Here is a 12,789-nt window from a genome sequence, read left to right as displayed (position 1 = left end):
TTTGTTTAAGAGCCCCTACTCACTCACCATCCACAACCCCAAGAACTAGTTATATCTCCCCAGAAGAGCACATTCCTTTAGGGTTAATTCACAGACTCCCTGTTCTCCATCCACACCTGATAGCCAGAACAAGGACAGGGAAACAGTTGTGTTGGCATGGGAGACTTTTAAAAAAGCGGACTACCAAGAAAGTGATGACAGATGTCCTGTTCACAATGCACTGAATCTCTTTCTCACATATTGGCTCCCATTTTCCTCTTAAGCTGGTGGGAACCAATCCTCTATTTTATGGACGGATAAGAAAGTTGAGAAAGTTAGATGCTTCTCAAACCAAAGTACCTCATAAACAGCAGCCCATCACTTGGGAACTAGTGAGAAACGCAAACACGCAAACTTCTGCTTATGGTAGAGTGCTTAGCAGGATGGAGTCCTGGCTTGGAAACCCAGAACTGGTGTTTTGTTTTTTTGTTTTAAAGAAAAAAAGGGGGTTGGGGAGGGCTATTCCTAGTCTCTGTCCCAGACTACCTGAATCAGAAGCCCTAAGTATGGAGAAGAGGGCACCCTACAAGGTGTTTCTGATGATGCTCACTGAAATTTGAGAGGCACTGGTCCAGACTAGTGTTTCTCAGACTTCAAATTCTAAAACTTCTGATTCTGTTTAGCTCTGCTCTACGGCCTGGTAAGTCTTCATTTCTAACAAGTTCCCAGGTTAATGTACTAGTTCCTCAGACCACACTTTGACTAGCAAAAGTTTAACAATCCAGAACTACTTTTTACTGTCTACCGAATGCTCAGCATCCTATCTGAGACTCTGAGAGGAACCTTTCTTTCATCAGTCCAACAAATCATAAAGGTAGTTTAGATACATTCCCTATAAAAGCTTCTCAAGAAAGAAGCAAGTTGGCTTGTCTGTTTAATCTTGGGAAAGGTCTAATACTGGTCACAAATCTGGAACAGGATAAAATAAATTCCTGTTGATCCTGAGATACCAACATGGGTATTTCTTCTCAACATCACATTCCATTCTATACCATCCACATAAAACTGCCTTTTGGACTTGCCCTTGACACTGGTATTGTAGTGAAAACAGACCTTATCAAAATGGCATGTGTGATCTCATTCATGAGTATCTACCTTTCCTGACCCAAATAACCATCACTCTCTTTCATTTTTTTCTTTATTAACGTTGATTTTTACATCATATTTTAAATGACAGGTTTAACAAACAAGTGTTCAAGAAGGGAATCTCTGTTTACAATCACTAGGACTTAGTATTTAGAACTTAATCAAAATTAGGCTAAGCACTCTCTTTCATTTTAACAGTAGGCTTTTTAATGCTGCTAAAACTGGAAGAAGGACTCATAGACACCATGCCTGGTGTCCTTTCCAGATACTCCAATCTCAAGTCAGAATTCTCAGTTTTATCATTCTTATGGAAAGAGCAGGATTCTAAGCTTTCTAGCCAGTTATCATCCTATCTGCCTACCCATCACTACCTACCTCCTCTAGAAAAATAGACGGTGCTTCCATAGATCCCATGGGTCACTACCCTCATCACACTAAGAGGCTCATCTAAAACACTTGTTCTTACCTACTCCCTTTGATTTACACTTTCAACTCAAGAGTATTCCATTTATAACAACCACTGAGTCTATATTCAACTTGTTATCATAAATCCACTAAAATCCAAGGGAGTTATGAGCTATCAAAGAGCATGGTTCTCAGACTTTTCTCTCTCAGCACTTATAAGTTATACCACACAACTTCTCTCTACTCCCTCCATCACCACCTTTGTGTAGCCCAATAACATGTCTCTCAACTAATACATTCCTCTTCAGTAATGGATCCTAACAAGTTTCTCCTACCCAATGTTACACAGAAATGGAATAAGCTTCTCCTATTATCTGTTTCCTCAGGTTAGACAACAGAGATCAGGCTGCAGAGGGAAAAAAAAATCCATTCAAAGAGAGGAGAAACAAGACAAGATGGGGCAGAGAGAAGGAAAGCCTATGGGGTCATTTCACACATGCCTCCCTCCAGAAGTCCCTCCCCTACCTCACCATTTCCAGCCTGTCCTGTCAGCTTGTTTCCCATGGCTAGGTTCCTACAGCTAAGCAGGGGTTCAGAGGAAAGGCTTAAGCTCTACCCCCATCAGTGAGCTCTGCTCTTGCTTATTTCTTGTTACTTGGACCCTTTTACCTCTTTCATTAATCATTACTTCCACATTCTTCTCAATATTAGTCAGTTGGCTGTTTGTTTGTTGGAAGGATCTAAACCTCCATGTTCTATTGAAATTGTGTCCTAGAGGACCCAATTCCAAATTCTCAATACTTTGGGGAAGGGAAAGAGGGTTGTGTCATTCTCTAGTCATTGCCTCTCCCTAGAGACTTAGTAGTTCATCCAAGTGCTACCTTTAATGACAGCTGAGCTATCAGCTTTTAGTCTCCCTGACAATGCCTCAGAGTCTCAACTCACATACTTTCATTCTGACCCTCATCCGTCGTACCCAGACTTTATTGACTCAAATTCTCTTAAGCCTCTTCTAGCTTCATTCTCTCACAGCGTTGCAGTGAGACCTTCTAGCTTGGATGTGAGTAATGTCATATAACTGATACAGGAAACTCAAATAACAACAAGAAATACTCTCCAGGTTCAAAGTTTTCATTTTCCCTCTCTTATTTTAACATTTCTACAAACAAGCTTAAAATCCTGGTCAGTTTTTTCAGACTTAGGACAATTTACCATTTCACTCTGTGATCCCTTCTTTTGTCCCTGCTATCATATTTGTGAGAAGCCCCAGACCCTATGTGGCCCTGTTAGTCTACTAAATTTCTCATAGTATGTGGCCTCTTTACCCACTCTGGTACACACTGAGCAGGGCTGATAGCTACTTTAAGTCCCCATTGAACAAATACTTACATATGTAAAGGTAGTTATTGTACTTACAAAAATGCCTTACCCTCATGGACTCTGAACTCCTTGAGGTTAGGGGGCTATTTCTTAGTGTCTTTTTATCCAATCAACTGCTAAAGAGCAAAGAGAAACCTTTTCATTGCCACTGGTGGTTAAAATAAAGTCTTCTCCATTCCTTTACAGACTTAGATTTATTATGTCCAACGAAAATTTTAAAAGGCACCCCAGTGTCACTAGACGCTGATTTCATTTATCAATACTACTATTCTTCAGAGCTCTTCCCTATCACCAAACTTAGCCTTGTGCCTAACAAAATCTGCATTCCAACAGCTGTCTCAGCCCTGGAGAGTCACTAGGGGGGATGTTTCCTGATTTGTACTAAATTATGTAGTGATTTTGTTACAGTGACCCAGTAGTCCCCAAGAAAATTCCTAGCCCCACCCTCAGGCAACTCCACAGACTAACAACACACCATGGCAGCTTATAGGTATAAACCCTAGGGAATATAGAGAAGCAGTCTGAACAGAACAAATAAACCCACTTGGATCGTGCAACATCACCATATATCAGTGCTCCATTCTCTGAGATTTTATGTCTACATTGCTGTATCTGCTCTCCATAGAGAGATTTCTGTCCTGTGGAGTTACAACACGGTCAAGATCTAGTCACAACAAATGCTTGTTCTCATTCAAGGAGCACTAGTGAGGGAACATGAAAGTCTGGGAAAGGTTCATCTCTAGGGAAGATCACTGAAAAACAGCAGCTTGTGGAGAAGGTGGCAATGACAAAAAGGACAAAAAGGCCTACTGGGCCTCCCCATTCCTACCACCATTACTAGGCACCAATAGTAGAATTCATTTATAATGATGCTAGGAGATATGTTAAAGCAGAGATATAACAAAAAAGAAGGGCAATAATTGGTCTGATGGGCAGGGGAGAAATTATTTCCGGAGTCGGGAGCCTGTGCAAGAACACTTATGGCTCACATAGTCATCATAACTCAGCCCCTTCAAGCATTTTGTGCTCTGCTTATGGTGTTAACTTTAATGTCTTAACATATAACACCATCCACACTATCACAAAATACTACACACGCCAGATGAGGCTGAGTTATAGTTGCTGTGGGAAGCATAACTTTGAATTTCCTGATTTTGGTGCATTTAATCTCAACCATAATGTTACATTAACGTCAGTTTTGCATTTCATTTCCCAGTTTAGAAGAATAGCATTCGTGTCTTTGCCTGTTTGTACAGGAAAAAGTACAGGCTGATTGGAGCAAAGGCAAAGAGACCAAAATCAACTACTAGGCTCTAATTTAACCTCTCCCATTTGGAGGAGGTGGAACCAAGATAGGCTAATGGAGGGAAAGGAGTTCTTTATCTCTAAGGTACTTTCTGTCTACTTGGAGATTGCAAAAACCAAGAACAGAAAGAAGGAAAGAAGTTAATCATAGTGGAAAGAACAATATTTGGAGCAGGAGTAAGAGAATTCTTGCCTTTCAGCTTTGAATAGAGGAAAACCAATGGAAGATAATCAATATACTTTAATTTCTGGGCTATTAACCAATGTCTCATAAAGTTCTCCAAAATGTCTCTTTCATGAAAGACTATAAGAATATGCCGGCTGGAGGCCATATTGAAATCCTCCAAATGCTTCTCTTCTGTATTATTCCTTCTCTTCTGTCACTATCAGACCTTCCTCCCCCCTACCCTCTAAAAATAACCCAGCATCTGGACAATTTTCTATAAAAGAGAAACTCTTTCAGTCATGATTCTAACTCAAAATGCAGATGGGAGTCTTTTCAAGGTTTCTGTAAAAAGAAAAGGGAAAGGAAGGGAGGAAGAAGGGAAGAAGAAGGAAAAATGATTGAAGAAAAAAAGGAAGACCAGCCAACCAGCCCCTAAGGAGAAAGTCCAAATACCAGAAAACCTTAACCCAAAAGATCAATCTTCTCCAAAATTACAGGCACTCAAATACAGGTGACAAGGGAAACAGCAGTCAGAGTTGAATCAGAGCAGGGAGACAGGCTAGCAAGAGCCTAATGGAGGGACCAGGGAGAATGGAGGGACTCAGGAGGAATGAAGATAGCAGTCAGATGTCAGCTCCCTAGATGGAGTGAGTTGAGCTGCCCCTCCCTCGGAGGCCATCCAGACAGCTGGGGTTACTTCCTCCTCCCCCTGAACTGTGGCCTACACTACATTTTCTTCACTTACATTTGCTTTGGTCTCCTCTGAACACTGAGGTGGTAAGAGAACTTGCCCTGAGGTTAAAGATGCACAATTAAAGATCCCACCAAAGCTTTCAGGCTGCTCTCTGGGCCTCAGGGTCACAACAACCATCATTCGAAGCACATGCACACCAAAATGAGCAACAAGAACTCCTGCTAGTGAGGACAAAGGAGCTGTGATTTTCTTAAACCAGATAAAAATCTGTTTCTATATCAAGTAGCAATTCCTAAAACAAGAGAGGAACTATAGTTCTCAAATTTAGAGGCTCTAAAATATTTTAAACTACTAAATTAACATTTAAGAGAAAATGTTTTCCAATGGAAAACAGTTTTATATTCAACCAATACCTATCTTATTAATCTGTATCAAAACATATAAAACAAATAAAATGAGCTTTGAAACAGAACACCAAAACCTATTACTGGCAAACCAACCACTCCAATTTCACCTAGCTGAACAAAGCACAAAAATAAACAGCAAAAATGATGACAAATGGAAAATACTAGATGTTTTACCATACTAAAACCAATATTGTTACTCACCCAAGTACAACAGAGCTTAAACCTGTTAGTTTTTCACAACAGCATTCCTTTAGGATAGTTCCAATAATCTAGCTCAGACTTTTGAAAACCAGAGAAAGATGAGGAGCCCCACACCAAGCCAAATTATTTAATATGAACAGTAAATCAGTTGCTACAACTTGAGTCTTTTTTACAAAATCCTACGTTTTGCCTGTAACGAGTTTTGCTCTTTTTTTTTTTTTAAATCAGTCCTGGGCTAAGCTCAGGGATTGGGCACTACCCTGTCTGGCAGGATAGCACTCTACCACTTCAGCCACAGCTCCGCTTTCAGCTTTTTGGTAGTTAAGTGAACATAAAAGTTTCATGGATGGGGCCAGAAGTTTGGCCTAGTGGTGAAGTGTTTGCCTAGCATGCATGAAGACCAAGATTCCATTCCTCAGTACCACATACATAGAAAAAAGCCAGAAGTGGTGCTATGGCTCAAGTGATAGAGCTCTAGTCTTGAGAAAGCCCCAAGGACAGTGCTCAGGTCCTGGGTTCCCAGGACTGGCCAAAAACAAAAAAAACAAAAAAAACAAAAACGTTTCATGAGCATTCCCGCCTGGGCTGGCTTCAAACTGTGATCCTCACATCTCAGCCTCCGGGGTACCTGAGATTACAGGTGTAAGCGCTAAAGGCCTGGCAATTTTTCTTTCTCTTTTTCAGAGCTTTTCTAATTTCCCCATTTCCTTTTCTGACCAGAAGACCTAAACAGAGGCTGAGATGAGGACCTGACCTATGTTGACTGCACTGTAAGGATTCTGCCTATCTAGGCTAAAAACTTCTTTAATCTATCTCCCAACCTTTTATTGAATCCAGTTAGAATCCAGGTATCTGCAAATCTTAAAGAAAAAGAAGAGATCAAGATAGAGATAGGGAGAGACAAAGATGCTTTAAGTTGCTACTAATAACAGGTCTCAGGGCTGCCTATTTCTTTACTGAGGCTAGGCCAATACTAACATGTGGCCCTTAAGTCACCTTCCCACCTGTTGATCAGAGCACTGTAGAAGCTTAATGAAGTCAAGATGCATTACATTTATCACCTGCCCTAGATCCACTCAAATCTATCATTATGTCACTGCAAGAAGTTAGATTGATCTGACAGGATTTGCTCTTCTTCACAAAACCATGTAAGTTATTACTCAGTATCCCCACGCTCTTCTAGCTGTTTGTTGATTGATTATCTGACGATCAGGTCAAGTATCTCCTCTGGAATCACAGTAAACTAACAGGTCTATAATTTCCAAGATCATTCGTATTCCCCTTTTAAAGATAAGCTAGACAGCAAATGCGTCTTTCTGAGTTCTCTAAAGCAACAGCTAATGCTTTGCTAATAATGCACTAGGGCAGCCAATTCCTTAAGTGTCTTTGGAATCACACCATCAGAGTTCATCGCGTCTGTAGATAATCGTTAAGCAGACTCAGATTCTGGTAAACAGTACCAAGCTCTAACTGAGACTGTGTCTAGAAAGCCCTGGTACCTAGAGCTGGGAATAAAGTTGGTAATGCAAACGATATAAATATGTTCTACATAATGTGTTCAGGGTTGCAATCAATCAGTCAATAGAATTGATACCTTTGAAAGACAAGGGAAAGGTAACACAGACAAACCAAATGAGACATGAGTCAGGTTCTATCTTTACGAACATAGAAACTTTTTTTTTTTGCAGAATAAGCAGAGCTACACAATCATGCAAATTTATAATCTAACAGAAAAAATAAGAAACACACACTTAAACAAGCCCCAGAAAACAAGAAGCAACAAATGCCCTAATGGAGGTACTAAGCAATTATGAAGGTTCTGAAGAGATGACTCGTGTTTTAAAGTGACTGAAACCTAATCAATAAGGGAAATAATATACGAAATGTTAGAATATGGATCCCTGATTCCCTACTTGGGAAACTCTATATAAGCAAAATTTCCAACCAACTACACAAGGACACCCACAATGCCAGAAAAATCCAGTAGTCTGGAGAGGGCAAAAACAGGTATAGAGCAAGTATGTGACTTGGGTAGCAACCAACAAGTATTCACTTTCATCCAAAGTTTCTTCCCAGGGAACTGTTGTTATCCAACACTAGTCTTCCAAGGCCTGGTCTGATTCCAATGCCCTAAAGGCAAACCACTGCTTTAACAGAAAACAGGAAAGAGAATAGGAGAAAGGTAAAAGGGGTATGGCGTTGGCTTTAAGTAAAATAATCTACCATTCTATAAGCAGACTCTTTCCTTAAAAAAAAAAGAGAGCGAGAAATGAAATCAATTTATATTTGAATGGACCTCACTGATCATTTCCACCAAGAATTCCATGTTATTGTCATCTTCTCTTCCTTCTGCTTAATAGCAATACATCTATACATCCCCAAATTAAACATTCTATGTCCTACCTAGCTTTGCACGGAAAAATTACAGACCTATAGCCAGGTATATCTGAAGTCCTCTCACTATAATGAATTACTGCATTGCTCTCCCACCATTCACTCATGTAAACACCAAGTCCTTCAATATCATCTAGAATAGGTACCTGTTTGCTTCCTAATAGCATTACCTTAAAAGGTAGAAGGCTTTTACACAGGTAGAAAGCAAGCAAAGAAATTTTCCTTCCTAAAAGACTAATAAAGATACTAGTTCAGGTTATCTACTGACAAATCATTAGATAATTTTTTTTTTTCTTGGCCAGTCCTGGGCTTGGCCTCAGGGCCTGAGCACTGTCCTTGGGCTTTCTCAAGGCTAAAGCTCTACCACTTGAGCCACAGCACCACTTCTGGCTTTTGTCTATCCATGCGGTACTGAGGAATCAAACTCCAGTCTTTGGGCATGCTAGGCAAGCACTCTACCACTAGGCCAAACTCCCAGCCCAAATCATCCCAAAATTTATAACTCAAAACCATCTATAATCATTATCTCTTATAGAGACTTGGGAGTGAGTTGGCTGGCTAAAGGTCTCTGCTGAAGTTGAAGTTAGATGTCTACTAGGGCTGTAGTCATCTGAAGGCCTGACTGGGGTTGTTAAATTGCTTTCTAAGATGGTTCATTCACATAATTTGAAAATTGGTACTAGCTTCTAGATTACAGCCTTAGCTCCCATACACACTTATCTCTCACAGGACTACTTGAGTAATCTTGTAGTCTGGTATTAGCTTCTATCAGAGCAAATGACTCAAAAGAACAAAGCCAACTGCAATGTTTTCATAACTTAGCTTAGAAATTATACATTGTCTCTTCCACTACATCTTATTGGTGAAACAGGGTCATCTGACTCAGTTCAGGAGGAAAACTTCCAAGGGTATGAATACCAGGACTAAGGATCACTAGGGGTGATTTTGGAGGCGTGGTATCACATACTCTAAAAGAACAAGTAGCAAACCAGGTCCTCAAAGTTCACACCCATAATCCTAGCTATTCAAGAAGCTGAGATCTGAAGATCTCAAAAGCCAGTCCAGGCAGGAGAATCCATGAGACTCTTAATCTTCAATTAACCACTCAGAAAAAGCCAAAAAAAGGTGCTGTGGTTCAAGTGGTAGAATATTAGCAAAAGAAGCTCATGGACAGGACCCAGGCCCTGAGTTCAAGCCCCAGGACAAGCAAAAAAAAAAAAAAAAAAAGTGTGATGTGGGTAGGGGGGTAGAGGGGGAATAGCAGAAGAATGGAGGACAGAAGGAAAGAAAAAGAACAAGAGAGAAGGGAATATTTTGATTCCCAAAATCTGAATCTAGACAGAAACAATGTGCCCAGTTCTCCAGCGACTTCTCAGGTCTACCTTGTCCTAGCATTTTTGGACCAAGACCTGCTTCCAAGGCAGGATCTCCACATAAGTAGCTAAATGCTAGGAAGACTTGGGAAAAGACTCTCCTCCCTCCCTCCTTGCCCACCCCACCTTTTCTGAAGCATTGATGCAACTGTTACCTGAGGGTGAATCTGTGGCTTGTCACACGTGGCCTCAAAGTCCAGCACTAAAAAGTAGTGATACCTCTGAGGAGGGAAGGACACCATTGCCGCCATTGATGCGCCAAAGCCGTGGGCCGCCAGCTTTCTGGTGGATATGGAGCAGAACTCCGGAACACCACAGGGAGAAAATAAGTGCGAGCCCAGCACTTTTCTTGCTCTTGAAAGTAAATACGAAGAAAATCGAGCTGCTCCAGTCTGTAAAGGTGCTAGCATTGAACATCCAGAAGCATCTAAAACTTAGGGGAGGAAAGTTAAAAGAAAAACAAAAAACAGAGAGCCTGGGTTACTCCCCTCCCACTGTGGCCCTGTTCCATCTAGACTTCAGGAATATCCATGCAACTTGAGCCACTTCCCAGCTTTCTGGACTGCTTTTCTAAATCACAGTATTCGTTACTGAAGTTCAAGACCCTGACACCAGCACCTGCAGCATTATTACAGCTCTGAGTCTCCCACATCATTCTCAAAAACAACATGCAATGCTAGCCTTCATCTTTAAGTGGAACTCTGGTTCAAATGAGAACAGAGAAAAATGCTGAGGTGACTTCTCAGGTGCAACAGTTAACATTAAAGCTAAGGGTCCTAACATAACATGAGGTGACCCAATTGTGCAATAGTTCTGGGAACTATGTAGACTCAAACAGTCCAAGGATCTCCTCAGCTGTTACTTGCCACTGGCCCCTGGCTCTCTAGTCTGTGTCTCCACCTACCACCCCAGCTGAAAGTGTGAAAGTGAACACCGGCAATCCCAAGGGAGTTTGTTCACATTGTAGTGATTCCCCAACCCCCCTTCTAGTATGGCACCCTGGGGAAATGAAAGAGGCCTGGAGAGCACAGCTGGCAACAGCCTCAGGCCTCATCATGTGCTGCCTTCAGTTTCACTCTCTCCTAGAGGCTCTGAGAACTTCAGGGCTTTTTAAATAGGGAGGGAAAAAGAGAAAACCCAGATGTGGCAGTAATGGGAGCACTGCTAAAAATCTAGTAAAGTTTTCTAAGGGAACATGTGCAAAAAAAAAAAATTCAAATCACTTTTCCTGTACATTTTCCCTTTAAATGTTCAGAATATCTGTTCCTCAGAGGGCTAACTAAATATGAAATCAAAGCTTTAAAAAACCCAAGTTAAAAAAAAAAAAGAGGAAAGAAAAAAAGAAACAATGCAGAAATTTTGCATTTTTCCTCTTTTTATACCCAACACACAAATTTGCCTAACTTTAAACCTCAAACAAGAAATATTACCATTCTACACAGAAACCCCACTGCAACAGAGTCAAAGGCATGGCTCTCAATGGCTGCAAATAAGCACTTTGCTCCTTCCATGTGGGGTAGGTATAGAGCACAAGAAAGGAAGTGAGGCCACTACTTCCCAAACAGAAAAGGTCAATGGCAAGTATACTCCTTTCAGTCCTCTACCAACTCTACAAACATACATATATATATTTGAGGGGGGGGTCAGTCTTGGGGCCTTAACTCTGGTCCTGGAAACTGTCTCTGAGCTCTTCAGTTCAAGGCTAATGCCACTTCTGGTTGTCTGGTGGTTATTTGGAGTTTCATGGACTTCCATGCCCAAGCTGGCTTTGAACCTTGATCCTCAGATTTCAACCTCCTGAGTAGCCAGAATTACAGGTGTGAGCCACCGGCGCCTGGCTTTAACATACATTATTTATTAGGATATATGCTAGAGTGGGTCCTCAATTTCCTTTTTCATATGGTGAGATGTCATGAGGACCTGGTGAAGATCAAAAAGAACTTTATGTTCTTCATTGGCCCAGAATAAGTATAATACTTGCTTCTACCATTGCTTGATAGCCTTCTCAGAAGTGTAGCCAAAACTCCTCAGTCCAGGTAGACAAAGGCTGACTTGAGTTTAGCTATGGAATCCTTTGCAAAGGCAAAGGCCACAGTCCCTTTGAAAGCCAAAATTCAAAATAACCCATATGTCACCCATTCCTGAAGAGTGCTAGAAAACCTAGTGACACGGGAGACATCAGTCTGCTCCTGCTCCATTATGCATTCTACTATGGATCCAAAGACCTTCAGGAACTTAGAATTTTTATCTAACCTGATGCAAGCAGGCTATTCATAAAGACTTTTGAAACTCTGAGTGCTCTCCAATGTATCCATAGTTAATAGCATACAGTCTCTTATCTGACAAATACCACAGGCAATTAAGTATGATCAATGAAGGTCTCCAGGTTTGACTCCTAACTTTACCTGAGTTCTGTTCTTCCATCCTTTGCCTGTAAAGGACCTGTTTCTTAAGGGAGAATGAGATGAGCAACAAAGAGCAGTGTCTGGTACATAGGACTCAATAAATGCTAGTTTATTACTATTACTACTACTATTCAATTAGCTTTGCCCCCTTCACCAACTCTGTATCCCCATACTCTAGAACAATAAATCTAATAAATACACAAAGCAGTTTTATAGATTTACATCAATATCTCTTTCATCCCATAGGACATTATATGCACATGCTCGCACGTGTGCGAGCGCACACACACACACACACACACACACACACACCTTCTTATGGACAACATATTGATGACTAGAGATCCTTGTATGTGAAGACCTTGTTTTCTCACCTGATTTAACCCACATCAAAAGAACTTCCTAATGGAGGTAAGATTCAGCAGTAGAGTGCTTGCCTAGCAGGTGTGAGGATCTGAATTCAAATCCCAGTATAAAAAAAAAGAAAGAGGGGCCAGGAGTTTGGCCCAGTGGTAGAGTGCTTGCCTAGCATGCACAAAGTCCCAGGTTCGATTCCTCAGTACCACATATATTAAAAAAAAAAAAAAAAAGCTGGAAATGGTGCTATGGATCCAGTGGTACAGCTCTAGCCTTGAGAAAGCCCAAGGACAGTGCTCAGGCCTCGAATTCATGGCCCAGTACTGGCAAAAAAAAAAAAAAAAAGAAAGAAAGAAAGAAACGAAGGAAGGAAGGAAGGAAGGAAGGAAGGAAGAAAACCTATACTAAATCTTAAGAATAGACATTAAGCCTATTAAGCCTAAGAATAGACACCAGCCTCCACAAGTCAGCAGCCACTACCTTTAGCAACCAAATTCAGTTAAAGTTAACAGGTTAGCTTTTCCTTTTCCCTTCCTGGAAAATTCAATCCTAAAACCACTGAATGAAGCATAAGACT

General features: G+C 40.9%; 1 protein-coding gene across 8 annotated transcripts in view; it reads right to left on the bottom strand.

Annotated features, from left to right (window-relative positions):
• Eri3 (ERI1 exoribonuclease family member 3) overlaps positions 1-12,789 on the bottom strand; it is a 140,536-nt gene that overhangs the window by 113,544 nt on the left and 14,203 nt on the right. For 6 of the 8 annotated variants that reach the window (XM_090335014.1, XM_090335009.1, XM_090335010.1 and 3 more), the window contains one exon: positions 9,606-9,883. The exons of the other annotated variants lie outside the window; for them this stretch is intronic. In XM_090335014.1, the coding sequence (XP_090191140.1) occupies positions 9,606-9,860 (255 nt within the window). In that variant the 5' untranslated portion in view covers positions 9,861-9,883. The remainder of the gene's footprint in view (positions 1-9,605; positions 9,884-12,789) is intronic. 8 annotated transcript variants of the gene reach the window in all.

Source organism: Megascapheus bottae, chromosome 6, assembly GCF_031878675.1.
Source record: "Megascapheus bottae isolate mThoBot1 chromosome 6, mThoBot2.hap1, whole genome shotgun sequence".
Taxonomy (NCBI): domain Eukaryota; kingdom Metazoa; phylum Chordata; class Mammalia; order Rodentia; family Geomyidae; genus Megascapheus; species Megascapheus bottae.
Note: the sequence above shows the minus strand (reverse complement) of the source record. Positions and strands in the feature narration are given on the sequence as shown.